The sequence below is a fragment of the Varroa jacobsoni genome, unplaced genomic scaffold (genome assembly GCF_002532875.2).
Source record: "Varroa jacobsoni isolate VJ856 unplaced genomic scaffold, vjacob_1.0 scaffold_1191, whole genome shotgun sequence".
Classification (NCBI taxonomy): domain Eukaryota; kingdom Metazoa; phylum Arthropoda; class Arachnida; order Mesostigmata; family Varroidae; genus Varroa; species Varroa jacobsoni.
Window position 1 is genome coordinate 30,643 of NW_019214093.1, and position 20,574 is coordinate 51,216.

General features: G+C 41.0%; 1 protein-coding gene across 1 annotated transcript in view; it reads right to left on the reverse strand.

The window, feature by feature from the left end:
* Window positions 1-318: 318 nt before the first annotated feature.
* LOC111267453 (guanylate cyclase 32E) overlaps window positions 319-20,574 on the reverse strand; it is a 41,690-nt gene continuing 21,434 nt past the window's right edge. Inside the window, exons 11-22 of the mRNA XM_086971336.1 lie at window positions 19,749-19,848; window positions 17,048-17,391; window positions 16,735-16,926; window positions 15,716-15,907; window positions 15,216-15,320; window positions 13,147-13,378; window positions 11,493-11,642; window positions 8,167-8,347; window positions 6,430-6,604; window positions 5,687-5,917; window positions 4,548-4,746; window positions 319-4,034 (exon numbers count right to left, since the gene is read on the reverse strand). Coding sequence (XP_086827462.1) covers window positions 3,544-4,034; window positions 4,548-4,746; window positions 5,687-5,917; window positions 6,430-6,604; window positions 8,167-8,347; window positions 11,493-11,642; window positions 13,147-13,378; window positions 15,216-15,320; window positions 15,716-15,907; window positions 16,735-16,926; window positions 17,048-17,391; window positions 19,749-19,848 — 2,592 coding nt within the window. The 3' untranslated portion in view covers window positions 319-3,543. The remainder of the gene's footprint in view (window positions 4,035-4,547; window positions 4,747-5,686; window positions 5,918-6,429; window positions 6,605-8,166; window positions 8,348-11,492; window positions 11,643-13,146; window positions 13,379-15,215; window positions 15,321-15,715; window positions 15,908-16,734; window positions 16,927-17,047; window positions 17,392-19,748; window positions 19,849-20,574) is intronic.

Sequence of the window (20,574 nt, forward strand, 5' to 3'; positions counted from 1 at the left end):
ATGGATGAAGTTCTATCTATCAAAAAAAATTCTACAAAAAAACAATTAAAAAAAAAAGCGACTCTTTGAATGATTTTCAAATGAACTATTACGATCTATCACAGCAAAAGAAGTTAAACTTCGGCAGACAAAGCGGGCAATAGTACAAACGCTTGATAAATAATTACTGATGTCTTACTCGAAAGCTAGTGGTAATGATGGAACGGGAGCGAAGTTATCCTTCGTTCAACTAATAACATAGTTTTCCCCAACTGTAGCCTCTACTCTTAGTTTCGAATCGAATTATTATCAATACTATAAGGAGTGATTTCTGGTATATATAATAAATATAGGACGCTTTATTTGTTTAGATTGGCGTTGTTATAATGCGATACGATTGATAATTTCTAGCTTGATTTTGTTGGACAAGTACCGTATCGTATTTGTTACGGTTATCTATCCTCGTCACTATAACGTGTCATACTAGTGACACTAACCACAAAGAGCATCTACCTAGAAAATCTTCCCTCTGCCCTTGTATACGATAACAATGTCTGAAATAGATTTTATCTCGTCGGTGTTCATCACGGTAAAAATCTGCGCCACTAAAACAGCTGGTCGAAAGTATTAAAATAATATGGTAATAAATACAAAAAAAAACACGACGTATACCTATCATGTATGTATACAGCTCCAGTATTGTATGTTGTTTGTATAAATTCGTATGAGGTACGCAATGAGCTTCAAATCACTTGATAAGTGAACGCTCAAGATAGTTCTTCACTTGAACTATATTCGAAAACTTAGTAGAGTGGGCGCACCGTTAGTCATTAGGACATTATCTGTGAGAAGATGCAAGTCAAGAGACAATTTAGTATATATGCAATTTTAATATTTCTTTATATAATTAGTTTGTTTGCTCAAGTTAGTTTGATTTGGACTTGTAGTATATGCTACGTTATTTGTAGAAGGTGATTTTATAGAGTAGTTTCAATTATCTGTTACGATATTGCAGCAAAGAGCATTTGCACAAATCTCTGAGATTTACAAAAAAAAAAAAACATAATATGCCGTTTTCAGAAAATGGCTGCGATCGACCGATGTACGACATTCGAGAGCAACTTGTTAATCTTTGTATCGTTGTTTTTAATTACTGTTATTACTTATCATGTTCGATTAGAAACTTTAAGATCGTCTTTATTCTATTACAGGTATACACAGTGTTCAACTTATCGGATCGCCCAGCTACTTGATAATACCTTGGGCTGGTATTCTATTCTGATCTCTTTTCGGGGCACGAAGTAATCCTCGATTGATACAACGTTGTCCATAGCGCAATTTCTAACTATTCTAAAGGATAAACACAAGTTCTATTTCAGGTTAACGGGTTGTTCCAACACCATTGTAAAAGCAGGCGACGGCAATTTTCAAGATAGCGCTTTTATCGATCAGATGATCGTAGATGCCCATGTTTATATATCCAAACCCTTCAATAATGCAACGCCTAAATGTTTACATGGTGGTGGTGTTACTTTGGTGTTATTCAGATTCTGGATCCACTGAGGACGGAAGAGGATTACTTCTTCTGTTTATACGTCCTAGTTAAAAGGCTAACGAGTAGCAGCGAACGCTGCCTTATTAGGCTCAGCTGCTCCATAAATGCTCAAATCATGCTTTTTTTGCATGCAAATTTATGCTTCGTTAAAACAAACTGGTCCAAAAAACATGATATTGACTCAATGAAATGAATACGAGCGGTTGAGGACACTTGAAAAACAGCGGACTTACCTTGCTCAATACCGAACTGAGCTGTTCTAGTTTGGGCTTGTTACAAGATAAATTTCGTTACTTTAAGACTAACCTAGCGCATATATCACGTCCGGACCGTACGTTCGCCTACCCTATTTGTTAAAATGGACCCGGTTATGTGATCTATTGCATGCCGACCTTACACCGTCTGACCTTCACGAGGCTAAACTACAACCTACTGTGAATTGATTCCTTCCTCAAGATGCCAGTTCAGGATCCGGTTAATGTCTATCCACGCTTGTTTCCACCGTCGAACTACAGAGCTGTAGCAAAACCCAAAAAGCATTCGTATTCCGGATTCTAATAGACATATATGTAGCAAATATGAGCATAGGTAAATGGTTAGTCATGTGTTCGGTTGAAACGGAAAGAAAACAGGAGCGGATGCGTTTCAAGGTTGATCAGGTTCATTGATAGCAAAATGTTTGACGCAAATCAGCAGACAGCTTGTCTCATACGGAAGTTACATTCCACTCATTCAGTCAGTGTATACACGAGTGTGCCCCTTGGCTTTCGTAGCTATGTCAGTGTGAAAAAACGAAAAGAAAATCCATAGTTGCAGATCGGTCGAAAGTAGGCTTTCGACATTGGCCCTTAGGTCATACAAATGCAGTCGCTCAGTCGATCGTGTCGTATTTGTTCCACAGTGGCTTGACATAGAACTGATCATCAATACCGGTGTTCCATCTTAGTGTTATCGCGGCATGAAATCCACAATTATTTTTTTCCTGTAGGCGGACTTTGCGTTTCGAACTACACCACTACTTTACTTATTATCATACAAGTCCACTCCTACTAACAACCTTTAGGCAGTTTCCGTTTCAGGCAAAATTCAACACCCTTTTTCCTCTGGATCATTCCGCTTCCATCGGGAACACACGATTTCATTAAGACGCACATCGATCTACTAGTTTAGAGATTTTCGTGATTTGGCCGAAAAGGCCTATGTCGGCTTTTTAGGACCTTTCTCTTCGGCGTTCGGAAAGCGAGCTGTCGGCCTGAAGTTTATTCTTCTCCGATTTAGCTTAATACAGTTCTGTTTCATCGTATCGCTGATTTTTTGTCACTTCATTCCAATAAATTGTATTTTCGTCGCCGTTCTGCTGCACCTCGTTTTGAAACTCCACCCTCAAGATGAGTCTGGATCTCACCTCCAGACTAGAGATCTCAAGTTCAAATTACAGCCGATCGCGAGAACTATTCTGGACGGATGCCCATTGCGAAAATCGTCATTGTTCCCTGTTACTAATTTCATTTTTGTTGCCATTTTTCAAGCATTGTAGTTTCTAAACGCGCCGACAAAGTGTCTTTGAGCGAAAGCTTGATTCTATTGTTAACTGGCGGAACTACGAGAAAGAAACAAGTTTTCATGCGATTTTCCTATTATCGCAAAGAGTAGCGACCGCCGATGTGTTTTTGAGTTAGAACCTTGGGAACACTAGATCGGTTACTCTGTTCCTTCGTGGCATAAGTGATCGTAGACCAAACATTCAAATGAAAACTAACAAACGTATCGAACGCATGCAAGCACGATAAAATTATATGCAGATACAAGAATAATTTAGAATTCGGATAAAATGGTAATATCAGTCCTTATACCGTGGGCACAGTGCAGCCGACTTCCGGTATTGCAAGCTTTATCCTTGCATTTATGTACACGCTATTGCTTATACTGTCAACAATTTGACTAGTTTCCACTTTTGTACGCTTCTTCTTATAACTTCGACCTGCATCTCCTCTCTCTAGCGTTACTCCCTAACGGAAAAAAGGTAACCGTCCTCCACCGGTACTGCAGGTCCTTGTGGCGTGCTGAAGCGTAGTCGACTTCGCCGATGCCACGGGTGATGACAGCCACGTCGTCGTGAGCGAGTTTGATCGCAGGTGCCCGGTTAAATTGCGAGTACTCAATGTGACGGGCTGAAGAAATTGGGCTGAAAAGCTGGCATAGTGACCCGAATTTCCAACTGAAGCCGAGGGTGTGATGGCTGGCGTAATGGTTGGTTGAACTGATGCGCCGGCGTGGTTCTGTTCGCACAAATGATTATTGCTACTGCTACTACTACTACTACTGCTGCTGCTGCTGCTGCTGCCGCCGCCGCCGCCGCCGCCGTTTGCCTTACCAAGCAGCCAGTATGTCCGCATTTCGCCTTTGCCTTTGATCATGGTCAGCCCACGCTCCTCGAGGCGGAATCCACCCGACTTCTCCAAAAGCTTTTTGCACGTCTCGCTGATATGTATGCGAAGAGCTGTAAATGAAAGGTCGCGGGCTAAAATATTTGTAGCAACATAGTGCAGCGACAATTGTTGTAATGCGTGTTTTTCTCAAGTAAATAAATAGTTCGGTTTAGCGTTTGTTGAGCGGACTGGAGGATAATCCATTTTTGGCCTTTTACTATGTTTGTTTGTGTATGTCCATAATAAATATGTATCAACTTTCCCTTTTGTATATTGCACTAAAGCTATAGAAATCTCCTGGATATTTTAAGATCGATTGATCAACTGATGTCTAAGTATGATACCTTAATGAATGTTTTGGCGGAATGATAATTAAACATTTCGCTTCAAGAAAACCACTTGTTCTCTAAGCCGTAATAGAAATCGCTTAAAATTACTTTGTCAGCTTGAAGGGGCTATAGAAACAACGGCCGCACTTTGGTGGCAGTTATCGTTCATAAGTCCGAACAGGGATTAAAGAAGTCTTTACCCAGATTGACTGAGTCAGGCAAACGACACACACACGTAAGAACAGCGGAACTCACGAAGTCCTGTTGACTCCATTCGGGAAGCAGTGTTCACGGTGTCGCCAAACAGGCAGTATCGCGGCATCTTCAGGCCGACGACCCCCGCGACACAGGGTCCGGAATGAATGCCAATACGGAGCATTAACCTTTCGCCCGGCCGATGTGGGATCTCGAAGCCGGCGATCGCCGCTAGCAAATGCAAGGCCATACACGCTACCTAAACCGTCATTGTAATTTACAATAGGATCATTAACAGCCTGCGTACGATCGAGTTGCATTAATTAGACCTCAACTATTATCGACGACATCTACAAGCGTCGCAGCATACAACCAAATAACAATAGATCAAGGCGCTTTTAAGACCCTCTTATTGCTACGGTGACACACTATCTATTATAATAATATACGTGCCTATAAGGCTGGCTGGCTAACAAGCAGATTGAGTATTGATTGTCCTATGACATGCTTGCATATTGCACTTCGACTGGGAATTTTGTTAAGAAGTGATGTTTTATGATTGCTTAGTAAATAGCTAATTAAGCTACGGGTCAAATGGAGGGTTCTTTGGTAATTTCCAATAGGCAAAACATTTAAGTATGCTGAATAAATATTAAAATGTCATTTTATATTAATATTATTCAGCTTATTTGTCTGACAGATCATTTGTCTGCGGTTAATAATTCCCTGCATGCTTGCTTCCGTGCCAAAGGGAAGCGGCTATCCGAAGCAGTAATGTTTAACTTAGGAAGTATCAGACGAAAAAGATTCAGATACTTTAAACTTACTGTCATTAGACTAGACAACTAAACTAGTTGTAATAACAGTAAGTTTAAAGTATCTGAATATATATATATATAACACGTTGATCTGCTATTTCATAAATAAAATGTTCAGTCTTACTATAAGCTTTATTAAATTAAACAGTAATTATGAATGGAGTTTTGAGAGATTCCGTTAGACGTCGTCCCTTAGCAGAATACTTTTCACGAAAGGCGTAGCTCGGCCTCGTTCGGCGACGACGAGTGCTATAGGTTTTATACAGCAGCCGCCTATTATAAATCTAATGATCTAGCATTTTACTAAATTGTCGGTAATCGTTCTTGTTCATTACTTAGCCTCCTGATAACGCTGAAAACGTTAACGGTAAAGGTTCGAACCTGTGCAGCGTGATCGCACGTTTTCAATGGCAGTCCGCTAACGACCATATAAGCGTCTCCAATAGTCTCGACCTTATAGACGTTATAGTTCTCTATGATAGAGTCGAAGCATGTATATAGGCTGTTGAGAAGATTGACGACCTGTAGAGGTGAGGACTGAGCTGACAATTCCGTAAAGCCGACGATATCCGAAAAATAGATGGTCACCAATTCGAAACTTTCCGCTTGCACCTGAGTAGACGGTTGATCAGACAAAATGTTAAGTCGAGTGCCTGCATAGATCAGACTGATCACGATTTCTACCGCAGTACTTTTGAGACAAATATTTCGACCCATACATGCCGAAGTGTTTGTCTGTGTCACGTAACCAAGCTCATTTTTGCCCGTGGTTGCCAACTCTGGATTTGTTGTCTGTGATTTGAATTTACTATCTTGAGACTTGGTGATTTTATTGATAGCTTCCAAACAGTTGGCTACTCTCTATATCCTAACTACCTTGTAAAATTCGCAACGATGACGGAGTAATGCGTAGTTCAGTCATTAACTAATAGCGAATGAAAGACCTGTAAGTGTATGGGGATTACCAACATTATGGTCTTCCCAACACAATTTTGGAACGTACAGGTAGACGAAAGCATTTACATAATCACTCTCTGTCCTAACCCATTTTACACCTGTCATTCTTATTACACTTCAAGTAATGTACTGTTTCAGTACAGACATTCTCATCCTTTCACACTTACCGGTTCACCCCGTTTCAGCTGCTCAGCAACTGGCTTAGGCAACATTCGTAGTAAGAGATTTTCGGTCTTCTTCTTCTCTTCAAGAAGCTGATAAGTTCGTTCTTGGACGAGTGATTCGAGATTGTACGCGTACTTCTCCATTATGGCAATCATGTTGTCGAAAATATTCGGTTTCCTAACAGAAAAGACAGAGTTGCAGAGATAATATCGTAGTCGACGACATTCGCCATCGTTGTTTACGAACTGCATTGAAGTTTAGGTGCGGCGAAGTTCTTGTAAGTTAAACCTTAGTCTATATGGTTTCCACGTATTTTCCCTCAGAACGATTTCGTCACGTCGAACATCGTCACTGTTTTGACGGCACACGGAAGCTAATAGAACCATTGTGTGTCAAGTATTTAATAGCATTTCAAAAAGTGTCGTCTGTCCAGTATAGAAATCGTTATAAGAGCACCCACGTGTCATTAGCATTACCCTAACTCTACGTCGTTCATGTTTGTTTAAGGTGTCCTTTAGCTGCGATATATAACACTATCCAATTGACAGTGTAATGAAAAACGGAGAAATAACCTTCGTTGTGCCATTTGTTACACAGCAGATAAACAACTGCATCAACGAAAATCAGCCTGCGAGATAATGGTTTACATTGGAATCTCAAAACTTTAAACATGATAGTAATACAGAATAGCATGAAGGTCCTGTAACCTGCGTTATTGAATCATGCATTGAACAAGTCTAGCATACGATGTACAGTTAGGGGGTATTTCCTCAGTAATATCTTCTCCCGAACGGGGGAAACAAGATATCGTCAACTAGAGAGGTGCGACATACTGAGATCACAGCCAGGTTACTGCTGGTGCTGGACAGTTGCAGTGGGCAAGCATGCTCAAAAACAAGATACAAAAAAGAACTCTTCTTATGTTAGCGTAATGGTTAATTAGGTGACAAAACAGAAAATTCTGTTAACAGTATAGCATAGGAGGAAGATGGTTGTGTGCGGCTCTATCGCAGAAAGACGGACTCTCGTTTTTAGGATAGAGAACTTTTCTTCTCAGTCCTTTGCCCACTTAGCGAGCAGTCGTTTATGATACTGAGGGGAAATAATACTATAGGCCAAAGATACTTTTATATATAGACATAAGTGAAAAAGTATACTATTGGCGGGGTAGCCGGGCATAGGTCCGAAATAGAGAAGCATAAATAAGCATCGTAGGAACTATTGTACATAAATTACGAAGAAAAGCCTTGGGCATATCTAAAAATGTTGCTTGTGCTCTGGTTTTAGTTAGGTTGCTATGGGAAAAAATGCGTTCGATTTTGAAGTAAGTTCGTTAGCTTGGCAAACTTACGGCGAGACGAATTTATAATACGCAAGCAACATTAGGACAATGTCATTGTCATTGGGGAGACAGACCTACCTATTCTTTGTGAATAATTACATTTGAAATTAAGAAAGAAAAATAAACACATATCCTCAATGTCTGTTATTAATAACTAGGTCATACTATTCATAGTAAAGTCAGTACGTAAGACAGTCCAGCAAATATAATTGAGCTTTCAATAAAGCGAAGGTAGACCATAATATGACTATTACTTCCAAGACGTATTTCGCCATTTGTACCATGGCAAAGAAACCTTTGTGGCTCAAGAAAAAGACATCGATCAATTTTTTATGTATATATTACTGCTATTGTTTTTCTAAAAACACGGCAATTCTACGAGTAAAATTCAACCTACAATCCAGCTTGCATTTCTCTGAGGCGAACGTTCACAAAGTGGAAGTCCGGCCGCTGATCGGGATTTTCGTCCCAGCACTCGCGCAGACATTGAACAACATAGTCTGGACAATTCAGCGCCTCCAATGGTGGTCGGGGTGGATGCAGAGGGTCTGGCGGGTTGATCAAAGCGTCGATAATGCCTAGAGGTGATAGATGACGTGGCCCGACACAGGATTTCATCGTGCAGTGGGCAGGAACGCGAAAAGCGACAGAAACGAGTGCATGACGACCCATAATCATCAGCCAGTTAGCAGATGTCTTCGGGTAAATATTAGACAAGCCTCCTACCTAGTGCATTTGTCTAGCTGAGCCCGATAGCAAAAACAAGACAATGGAACTTGTTTAGAAAAATATTGTTAAATTTTGACATGTGTCTTAAGTGTATGTATGCACTAGAAAGAACTCACGTCAATGCCGGTAGTGGTAACGTTATCTACTGATCGCGTTTCTTGCTCCGAAAACTGGTAAAGTCTGTTTTACTCTGTATTTATTAAGCAACGCAGCCGCGTGGATGGCTGTGTTAAGATACATCGGTAAGTTTATGCTTCAAGCAACTGTAATAGAAGCCTATCTCTATTTCGTCATCGTTGATCTACTTCATACAGCCTCATACGTTGATTCATATTTTGGGGGTAGTTGTATTGACTTAAATTCGTTTCCTACCACTGTACAGATAACAGCTATAGTCCGATTGTCCGAAGAACAGAAGATGCATGAAATGAGATTAAAATTCGGTGCTTTATAAATAATTAAAGCTTCTTCATTTAGGCACACGTATTACATGGTATAGAGCATTGGGCAGACTATGAATAGTGACACTGGTTAAAATGCCACGGGAACGCACCTATAGTAGGCAACTAGGCGCATATATAACAACAATACTCATAAAACGAAGACATCTAGGAGGGCAGAGGCCGATGCGGTCTCCGTTCGGTGTTTATCGTAGCCCAATAGAACTTAGTAACTGCAATTGCCCTGCGCGCCTTTCAGCAGAGTCCCTGTTGCATAATCCAGATTGTTGAAGCAGTTTCTCACAGCAAAGACTAATCTGTGACATTAAGATGAGCCTACTGTCTATGGCACACAGTATTTACCTATACTATTCAATTTTATATCTAACTTAGCCATTAAACACGTTTATCGTGCACCGTATTTACCTATGCTATTGTTTGGTGGTTGGATCGTACGGTAAATTAAATCCATAAAGCCATTAAATCTTCACACAACCGTATCGCAATTCTACCTAGTTAATAGGAACGTAGACACAAGTTCGAAAAATCTGAGAGAAGCCTACGGTCAAAGGCCTGTATATGCAATGCCGTCGATTGGGTAATGTCAACGCCCATTAGACCAATGAGCGTTACGCACTTCTTCGACAATGCCAGGCAGCAAACAGAAATTATTCATTTAATCAAAAAATCACTAGAGCATCGTTGCGCGGGTAACTGTGCAATCAAAAACTGCAGCTTTCTTATTAGTGATGCTGATAATGATATGAACACCAAATTGAGCCAGCTTGAAAAACGTGGCAAAACTATTTTTAAATATCGTTTTTGATTTGGTCAACGAGTGCTGAGAAGTCCTACTGAAAGTGTTCAAAGAGTAAAAAACATCCGTATAGAAACCCATTTTTCGAGCCGCACGATATCCGCTCGATAGCGATTCGTGGCCTCGACTGCAGTGAACTTGCGATGGCGAAGCGCTAAAGACAAACGTTCGAAACAAGCTTTTGGTTTTCTATCTAAAGCTATCTAGTTAGCCTGAAACAGGGAAGTAAGAGCTCCCTGGGAATGTATGTGCAGCTTTTTTTTGTGTAAAATTCAGATGTAGACTACCTGAGTGCATTTGTATTCGCCATGCAGTAGCTTCATTGGAAATCGTCAATAAAAACCTCCATTTTAAAAGGTCCTATGTTATGTAAAAGCATTCGCTCAATAGCAACGCTACGTACCATAGCTTCACCCAGTCGCCGAAAAGTCCAACAGCGTGAAACTATGTAACGTCAACGGTCCCAGTAGGGTCAAACGCACAATGAGCAGCGAGCAACGGAACTCTATGATGGGACGTGATGACTGAGGATGAAGACGAACTTTTATCCCCATAGTTCTTTTTCTGTCGGCCGAAATTTTTTCTTACTTTACAACAGCACAGGTCAGTATGTTTTTTACGAAGGCCGGCCAGAAGGGGAGCCATGAGAGCGTACACCTTTCCGACTGCCTGTTAACTTTTCCTTTGGATCGTCTCCGTCTCGGTCTATTACAATACTATAATGTTTAGTAGTTATAGTGTGTAACAAGTAACGTTTCACTGGTGTATTGTATATTTTGTACTATAATTTAATCGTGAAGTGATGAACACAAAAAACCACGGATATTTGGCGAGTGGGACGGACGGCCATTCCATCCGTGTATGCGGGAACTACTGCAAAAGAGTACATCTCAAACATTCGGAAATACGTATAGCACCATAGAAAAAAACTGTATTACTTCGCAAATGACGTTGTCTATACACTGATACGGTGGTGATGTCGGGCACCACAGCCGGCTGGAACGATCTTCACGTTCATAGCTCTAACAAAGGCCGCCAAACTTTAAAAAAGAAACTTTGCTTGCGTCCTTCGTGAAATAGAAGAAGGATAAAAAGAATACTCTAAGAAGGTCTCTTTGCCAGGCAAAGGCCCACATGTGAAACGCGCCTGGAAAACGATGAAGGGTAAGAGTGCCACGTGAGAGAGAGAAAGCTAGATTGTTCTGCACAGCTGGTTTGTCTACCATTTTTCCTACGAATGTACAGTTTGAACTACCAGAAAGCTTAACTGGACAAAGGAGAGGAGGCGTAGACGGAGATTTAGTATGATCTCGGACCAGGTCCAACCGTCAGACGAAGGGCCAGAAGATTGGCCTGGGATACAATGAATCATGCCAACTCAATAGTACGCAGTGCTGTGCTCCAAAGGTATTCAAAGAAAAATGATGTGTAAAACTGCCTCTTGTAGAATGTATAGCTAACTGATGTTTTACCTATCTGTATATGCGTGTGTATTTATCACCGTATTTGTTGCGGGACCTGAGGGCGCTGTGCATTGCATCTGATTCAGTACACTGAAATATAAGGCTCTAACATGAGATTCTAGATGAACACAATGCACATAAAGTAACGATTTAAACTTGAATCAAAGTTCTTTGAAGCTACATCAGAATGCCATCGTTATACGTTAGTCTTCTGAACTACTGTTTCAGATCTTTATAGCGTCTTCTTACATTTCAGATATTATTGAATGCTTACATTTAATGGGTAATGGGTCTGGTCCCCATGGGCCTGCCCGACCAACGATCTCGTAAAGGATGATTGCAAATGAATAGACGTCTCCCTTCTGGGTCCCTCGTGATAGAAGCGATTGTTCGCGTAGGAGCTCTGGAGCCCGCCAAAGAAGACCTACGATATTTTTTACAAAAATATTATACATATTGCCAAACCAAATATAATGCTTGTAATGACAGAAACAATGTGATCAAGCGTAGCTGCTGTGACGCTGCTTTCTCTTAGTGACAACTTCATGCCGCCTAAAGCAATGCTTAATGACAAAGCCGAGCCTAAAGCTAGAGATGTTTTTTCTACGTACCGTTCTATAATAATGTATAACCATCTCCGTCTCTCAGTTACGTGCGTTTGCCAATTATAGCAACTTATTGTACACAATCGACTTGCTAATTTTAGCCTTAGTTTTCTATGAATATGGAACAATCCATATATCATTTTGTTGGTCGATAAGTTCACAATTCATATTGTTCGAGTTGGAACATTACTAGTTGAAAAAAAGTCTCGTCATACATACATCAATGTATGACGAGAAAAACCTGTTAGAAAAACATGGCATCCTGGAGGGTCCTCCTTGAAAGGTTACGGCCTGGGCTGCCGAATGGTTTGGTCATTCAATAAAAAATGGTTAGATCCAAATGTGACTTTTTATATTTTTTTTTGCTCGGTTATTTTTTCATTTTTGTTCTATATGGTTTTAGGACTCTTAGGCGAACGCCGTATAATAACCAGGTCAATATGAAGGCCTTCAGTCTGACATCTGTCGAAACAGCAAGGGAAAACATCAAAATAACACAACTAAGGTTGGCACTGTTATTACCACTTGTGACTTTAAGTAATTTTTGAATAAGATAATAACAATAATACTAATAGTGAGAAATATATTTACCTACTACAAAGAGTTTGTAGATTTGGCTTTTATCAACAAAAAATCTACGCTTTTCAGAAAAGCGTAAATTCTTTGTTCGTTCTCTAAATGCATATTCAGGTTGTGGTATTTATTAAAACAAGAAAGAGGAGAAATAACGCAAGCAGAAATATCTTAGGCAAAGTTGGACTTCCGTTAAAATTCAAATCTCTGATCTGAGACATAGGCCAATGTTTGACGTTCTTTTTAAATTGTTGCCCTTTTTATTTTTACCCTTTATTATATTTACCTTTTTATACCTTTTATTTTCACCTTATTCTATTATATCGTATGTGTAATTAAGTTCCAAGCTTTCAATAAAAAGGTAGATTTTCTGCATCGACGGTTCCATGTTGAGTAAACTGTACACAAGGTAAAATCATCCCTATGATATATGTGGCTTTAAGAAAAAAGTCTTCGATGTCTAGGTATTTGTAGCGCCACTTAGTCTATGTTAGTTTAAGTATAGAATTAAAAGAATAAGTGGAACAGTAATTTACTTATGAGTACAGGTACTTAGCAACCATTTTCTAGCCATATTGGGAGATCTTCGAGGCGCAAGATGGTCTCTCGAGGTTGTGCTGTTTTTTTAAAAAATAAAAACGATTGCGATTTAGACAAAACCTGACGACGCTGACATCAAATAATATCGGTGTCACACATGAAGACGTATCTCGATATGACCCAACTAAATACATGAGTTAATTAACCCACCTCTATTTCGACGATTCGTGTTTGGCATGTTTTGACCCGACCGAAATTCGTGAAGGCCGAAATCTGTGATTTGCAGCACCCAGCGCGAGTCTACCAAACATTTAGAAGATTTCAGGTTACCATGCGACACAATATCCGAATCGTGGATATAGATCATGCCCTTTAGGAGATCGGCCACAAGTGACGATACAAATATACCGTCCAACGTCAGGTCTTCGTTCTTTAGCACATCCTACGTGTCGTCACACAGGTAAATCATAGATAAACATGAATAAACGGAAGTTAAGAAACGAGTTTTTTCTTAGCTAGGTATGCTGTTTTCATCTAATTAGCCAAGTGCGCCGAAACACTTTTGCACTAGAGTCCCTTTAGAGGAACAAGAATAAGTTCAACTTGATTTACCGCTTCGTTTTTATTAGCGACATCTTGTGTTTAATATACGTATAATAATGCTAACGGAAGAGCTAAACGCCATCACGTGTTGTAGCCGTCCCCTTGTAAAACTTACAAAGCATTTTACTCTTGCGCAAACTTACCTATCAATAAATGATAATCGACACGGCAACCGTGGCAACATCCATATAGACTAGCCTAATCCTACCATTTAATGGGCTCAATTGCATTTCTACAGCAAAAAACCGTACCGTACTTCGACACATGGTGCAAACTAAAGTCTGTCACGTTAGGGCTTCTACATGGGACTAAGCTCGTACACAGACCTACAGCCACATAGGCCAAACTCTTGGCCGGAAGATTTAACATAATCGTTCTACATCGGGCGCGAATCGCACAACAGCATCGCAACCCTATACGACGTTGAAGGCGGCAACGGGTTGAGCCAGCAATGCCATAACGTAGACGCTTCATACTTGCAGCTGAATAAGGCGTCGACAACCGCATAATCATGACAATAACGCGCCCTCCTTTCAGTATAAAAGCGTAAAGCTAAACTAAGCCGTCTGGCAGGGCGACGCGGGACAATCACCGCCGTACGACAGCAGAGGCGCAGACAGCTAAAAAAGCTCGGAACACGGTCGTTTGAGCAGTAAGCAAAGTCAACATGAGCAAACACGTCTTACAATACAACATAAGAAGGCACCGAACGTTAGAGCAGCCGCGCAGCACGATGGAACGGCAATGGCCGCGCCAGGGTCTCGCTTAGCGCATAACAGGAAGTGACCGGCCAGCGCAATTTACAACAGCAAACAAAAGCCGAGCCTCCGAACACGGCTGTTATTGACAGAACTTGCATGGTCGCTGGTTGAGAGATGCCGCGGGCGACCAACAACTAGCTGCCCCAGAAGGCAACAGGCGAACCCTCGAACGAAAGGAGGAGCGAGAAAAGCACAAGGAAATTAATATCGGCCCCTCATCCCATTCCATTTTGCGTGCGACACACATGTGCTATGGGGCAAAATCTGCAGTGTGACTTCGTTGCACACGTAAAAAGACAACTAGACGTCTGTACATATTTAGCTTTATTGGTCCGTTGTACTGCTACTTACTGCTTAGCAGCTGCTGCTGCCGCTAGTATGATCTTTGGGCAATTGTACGTATGGACGATCGTTCGGCTACTGAAAAACAGGAAGGAGTAGGCCTATAGGAGACAGCAGAGATGAAGCACCACAAGCTAACTTGATTCATCACTAATATGCACAACGCGAACTGTTTAAAGCTTGCACCCAACAACACGGAAAGTACTAGATTTCCATAAGTTCCTTTATCAAGATAATTGTCCTTTACGAGCCCATTTGAAGTGTATATGCTCGACATTCACTTGAGCTGGTTCTTGAACTTTTGCAAGCCGTTTAGTTTACGATAATTCAGACACGAGCTTCGTGTCGCTCTGCAAAAAGGACTCGTTTCCGTTCTATGCATTCGATACGGATATCTTCCGTTTCAGTTAATTTTCAACAGAAGTACTTTGAAGGTCCCCACAGGATGTTGACATGGAAACTATACGATAAATTGTCTAAGTCTCGTTGATATAATGGAATATTCGTTCAAATTAGGTCACATGTTAAGGCACAGTACAATGATAGGTTCAGCTGTTGCTGTTTCGTACGTACCTCAAGCGACCCCCTGGCGCAGTACAAGGTAAAAATGCAGATGTTTGGCGGGTCGACGCAGGCTCCAATAAAGGGATTGACGTTTTCGTGGCGCATCTCGCGCATCTGGTGGTTAAAGATACAAGCAGTGGTTAAAACTCAGAAACAATTTTACTTTACAAACAATTTTACAACATTTGAACAACTTTGAAACAATTTTAACATTTACTTGAAGACCTTTCTGACTTCACAGGAAGCAAACAGCGAATGTCATTGTCAACTTTCCACGTGCCAATAGGCCTGTTTCTCCGGCACTAGGCTAGAACCGATTCGAGCAAATGAAAACCTGCAGAACTGTATCCGATTGTTTACGCCCATATGTTACTCTGTCAAATGGCGCATGCAAAACACGGGTTGTCAGACAAGCTCCTAAAAAATTCAATCCTACCGAACCGCAAACGTATCGAAGCTACTGCTATATGTCTTAGTACACTAGCACCGCAGTTTAACGGATACGTTACCTGAATGAGCTCTTTTCGAATGCTCCTTGTAAGGTCGATACTCTTCTTATAAATGGGCTTGATGAAAACCATATTTCCCTTGTAGAAGCATACACGAGAACAGCCTCCATCGGCATCCGTTGGCTCGTAGGAATCTTCATCCGGAGAGATGCCTGTCGGTAAGCTTGCTGGGGATTCGCTAGCAAATATAGTCTGCCAGGCAGCACAACGAGATATTAATAAGTGCTATAATACAAATGACAATTTACGTCAAAGACCTGATCAGTCCTATTACTCTGTTCACGCTTAAGTAGCAGCAAGCTACTTGCTCTACTTGACCTCGAACTATTTGCTTAGTTAGTTCATAAAAGCTAGATATTATACTAGAAACCTAACACAATCCCTCTATTTCGAACAATTCGAAATAACCTACTCCAGAGACGGAATTGAAAACGCTGCCTTATTTGCGCTGTTGTGCGGTCTATCTGATGCCTTTATTTACAAACCATCGTTTTGTCAACCTCTTACGATTTGAAGGCTACATAGAAGACGTAGCAATTCCAAATAGAGATAACTGCGCAATCTGTTTCACGGTCGCAAAGCGATAATGCCATTCGATTTTAGCGAGTCGTCCGGGCGTTCAGACAACGCTTCCTGCTGGCACTAATCGAACGCGTTCTAGTGATGTTCTGTTGAGAGATGATTTATTCTTTCATGAAGAAAGAGGACTCTCAGAGCAGCAGCTGCAGGTCGGCCAACAGCGTGCGGAACATACGGTGCGTGATCTAAGAAGACCTATGTTCTTGACGTGCTAGACGGGATAAAAAAAGCACAAGGCACACAAACTAGACGGGCCGACGCTACGTACTCTACCAGTCCTTGAGACTATGCTGATGAACAAATAAAAGCCATATGGCTCGAATATCGCTAAGAAGTAGGCTCAATTTGTCCCTCCTGCGACGCGAATTCGCTCAGGTAAAGAAACCAAGCGACAACGTCGGTGCAGTGACATGGACAATGTTTTTGTTCTCTTATGAGACATCGTTTAGTGGCCATACGAAATAGAATAACCGAATCCATCGTGACGTGCATACTGTTGGCTGATAGTTTCTGCTACCATAAGCCTGCTGTGGCAAATGATGAAGAGAACGGAAATCCTCCCTCGGTGCTAGGAGGGCGCGAAATGCTAATCCCCATACATTCGTATCAGTTAATATTGGGCAACTGAAAACCTGACCCAATCGGTAAAACACATTGAGATACATTCTGTTTTAATATACAACAAACACAATAAAGTATATGCTCACATAGATACAGGGATCGTTTTTGTTTTTGAATGTTAATCACACTTACAGCTCGAGGGTTCGTCGATGGGGGAGTGGTCCTGTTGCAGTTCGGGAGCGAAGTCGCTCTTGAAATGCCGTTTTGACGCTGTTGTGATGCGTAGTTGCTGGGCTGCTGTCGCTGGGGGTAGCCCAAATGGTTTCCACTGGCGCTTTCCCGCTGAGGATGCTGCTGCTGAAGGTGCTGCGGCTGATGCTGATACTGAAGATGTGGTAGGGACAGGACGTCTCGGATATCGATTTTCCAGAGTAACTTTGCCAACCGATATTCGTAACGGTAGTGGCGTGCCAGCGCCAGACATCCGGCAAGTACAATCGATATGCACGAAGTGATGACTAGAACACCGCGCCAGTCTATAGATACATACATTTTAAGGAAAAAAAAATAATGCCAATATTTACTGGCCGCATTAACTAGCATTAGAAGTGCTGTCACAGTCGACGCACGGGTGAGCGACGGGAAAAAAAGTACGAAATATCACTATGACGAAACGACGACACAGCACTCACGTACCAGAAAGGCTCGTGAATCATGCTACTATGATAGAAATTATATGCCTATAGGCCAGTGTGGGACCTAAGCAAGATATAGTCCTGAAAATGCAATACATAATCAGAAGATTTGTTTAAGCTTGTCAAAAAACTTGTTCGACTACTTAGCGCGACTAACACTCTATCAGCACGCCGTGCAAACAATTCATAGTCATATTAATGACGCGCGGACTCGTTGATGAAAAACAGTCGAGTTCAATCTCGATCCGCTAAGTTTATTAGTGCATTATGCTACGACAAACGAGAACTTGCTTAGATATCAGCATAATAAACATCGGAATAAACAGGAACATCTTTTTTTGACGATTCTTTGTGATTCTACCTCGGTAGAAATAGTGGAAGTTGAGTAACGTTCATAGAATCCCGTGCTGGACCAGTTGTATTGTTAGAAACGGAACTTGTGTTACATAGACAAGGCTGTATTGTATTGTAGTCACTTGCCATCTGTCCAGAGTATCAATAGTAATGAAATCACCGTAAGACGGCAGTGTTTGTCCACTACAGCAGAAATTGCTTCAGCTGGATTCGTACTTGGTAAGTTACAGTCAATCGTACTTGTAAGTAAGTACTTGTTAGGAATGGCAAAAGGTAATCAATTAGAGATGAACAATGCCTTTACGAAGGTTAACCCTCTTTGCCTGTTTAATTTTCTCATGTTTTAATAAAGGGCCGCAGAGAAATTGTCTTCATTTAAAGATCTTCTCAAGTAGGCCCATTATCTTAGAAAACCTTAGAACGGTGGTCGCTTTGAGCGCAGGTGCCTATGGTGGGATTGCTCAAGAAGACGCTTCCTTGCACCACCTGCTACACCGATAAGGACCGTCAAGGACCACAAAATAATTAGAAACGCCAAAATTACATCACCTCACCAGTCCGCCACAAAGACGAATTGTCGGCCCAATGAATTACCTTGCATTGACAGCAAAATTAGTCCCCAGGCACCGTCAAATGAAGCTACAAGTGCATCTGAAATGATTCATAATTAATTATAGCAGTTTTCAATGGACATTTTAGTGAATTGCTAACCCAGGGACAATAGAAGCTCCAATAATAATGACTATAGAATTATTCAAGGGTAATGCCAGACATGCAAGCAAAGTTCGAAACCCCCCTAGCATTTTTTTCTTTTGTACAGCCAGTCGAAACAGTGGACAGTATCGATTGCCAGCGCTGCCCAAAATATGAGCCACTAAAGAAATTCGGCCTAGTTAGAAAAGTGTATAAGAGAGGAACTTTAACTTGAAGAAAATAATATATTTTAGCAGAAATTTGCAAAAGTCTATTACAAATCTATTAATTATTTAAATTAAAACAAATTAATATTAAAATTTTGAGTAAATTGGCAAGATATCTGTAGATTTGTTTCACTAACGGATTATTTTACCGGATTTCGAAGCGAAACGGTGAATCGTATTATACAAAATAACACGGGGCTGAAAGTCGACGTCCAAAACACTTTGGAAGTTCTAGTTAGCTCTAATAATTGCGCTCGTATAGAAAATATGAACGTATGCAACACCGACAACAGGTGGCTGTTAGTAGCAACGACCCGGGTATGCATCGGGTTGCTATCCTGATCGAATCTGTTATTGCTACATTTTATCATGATACAATAAATAGTCACTCTCTGATTGGTCAGATCTTTTCCAAGATGTCAAAACCTCGTCTCGCGGTACAACGCGTCACGTTTTGATAATTTACCATGGCAGTATGAAACTTCAGTCAGGATCTTCTAGTTTCTAATCAAGAGGAAGCCTACTCCTCTTAAATTACTTTTGCAGAATTAATAAGTCAGTATAAAACAGTAGGTGTGCTAAAGTATTCAAAAGACGTTAAATAGGGAGAAAATACATGTTCTTCCTACAGATTTAATTGTGTCATTCGACTACATTTCATATGAAGCCTAAAAGCTCTTGTTTAAATAAATATTCCCTTTTTCGAGCGTCTAAAGTGGCAAACTAAAAAAGCTACATGAGAGCACCATGGTGTACGAGTGTGCTATGATAGTCCCTATAGACATAACCCTATCACCCAATAGAGATCGCTTCTAAATCGATGTCAATAGTAAATATGGAGTAAAAAATCCTCCAGGAGTATGAGGTTCGTATTTCGCCTCCAAACGCGCTGCAATAGCAGTTTATCGGAATTTTATTTATTACCTTTATCGGAAATGCACTTTTCCTTGAAGAATCCGCAACGCGGTTCGCTCAGTGGGGGTCGTCCTCCGAGCCACGCCAGCTCGCTTTCTAACTGGAAGATCTGTAAACGTAAGACAATGTTATATATACGACTATATCGTTCAATAACGCATAGCTGTTTGTACTTTCTGAGCGGAGCAGCATCACGTATCACGGCTAAATACATTCGTTCATGCAATTTGTATGGGCAACTTTTTCAAAAGCACACGGGCTGGTCTGCACGACAGTGTGTCGATGTCTTGAAAAAACACGGCGTCTCGATACGCTTTCTTTGTTAAGAAAATAATGGCCATTCTTAATTATTGCCACTCGTTTCTGTTTTTCATTTGTTAACTTGCTGTTATTAAGCCATTGAAAAGCTCTGGATTTGCCTGCAGTAGTTTTGTTCAGATCACCGGGCCATAGTCTGAGTTCGAACCTAAAAGACGGCTACCAGTAAAAAACGCCATCGTCAGCATTCCTTATTTGTTTATCGCAGTGTCAGAAAGCTGACGAAATCGCTTGGGATAGATGTGGCAGGTGCTTTGAGTCTTCGAGCGAGATATGACCCTCGAAAATACCTGGCAAAACTAAAAAGGGCATCTTTCATTATCAGCAAACAAAGACCGGGCAAAGAGAAGTGCCATATGAAAATGCCGTTACTGTCATAATAGTCTGGTACGTTTAGTTACTCTAATTTGCTGGAGAGCCCTAAGGCTAGTCAGGTAACCATCAAAAGTTAGTCTACTATCCACTAGCCGGTCCTTCATTACCCTGTGATCTAATTCTAACTATGACGACGATCACC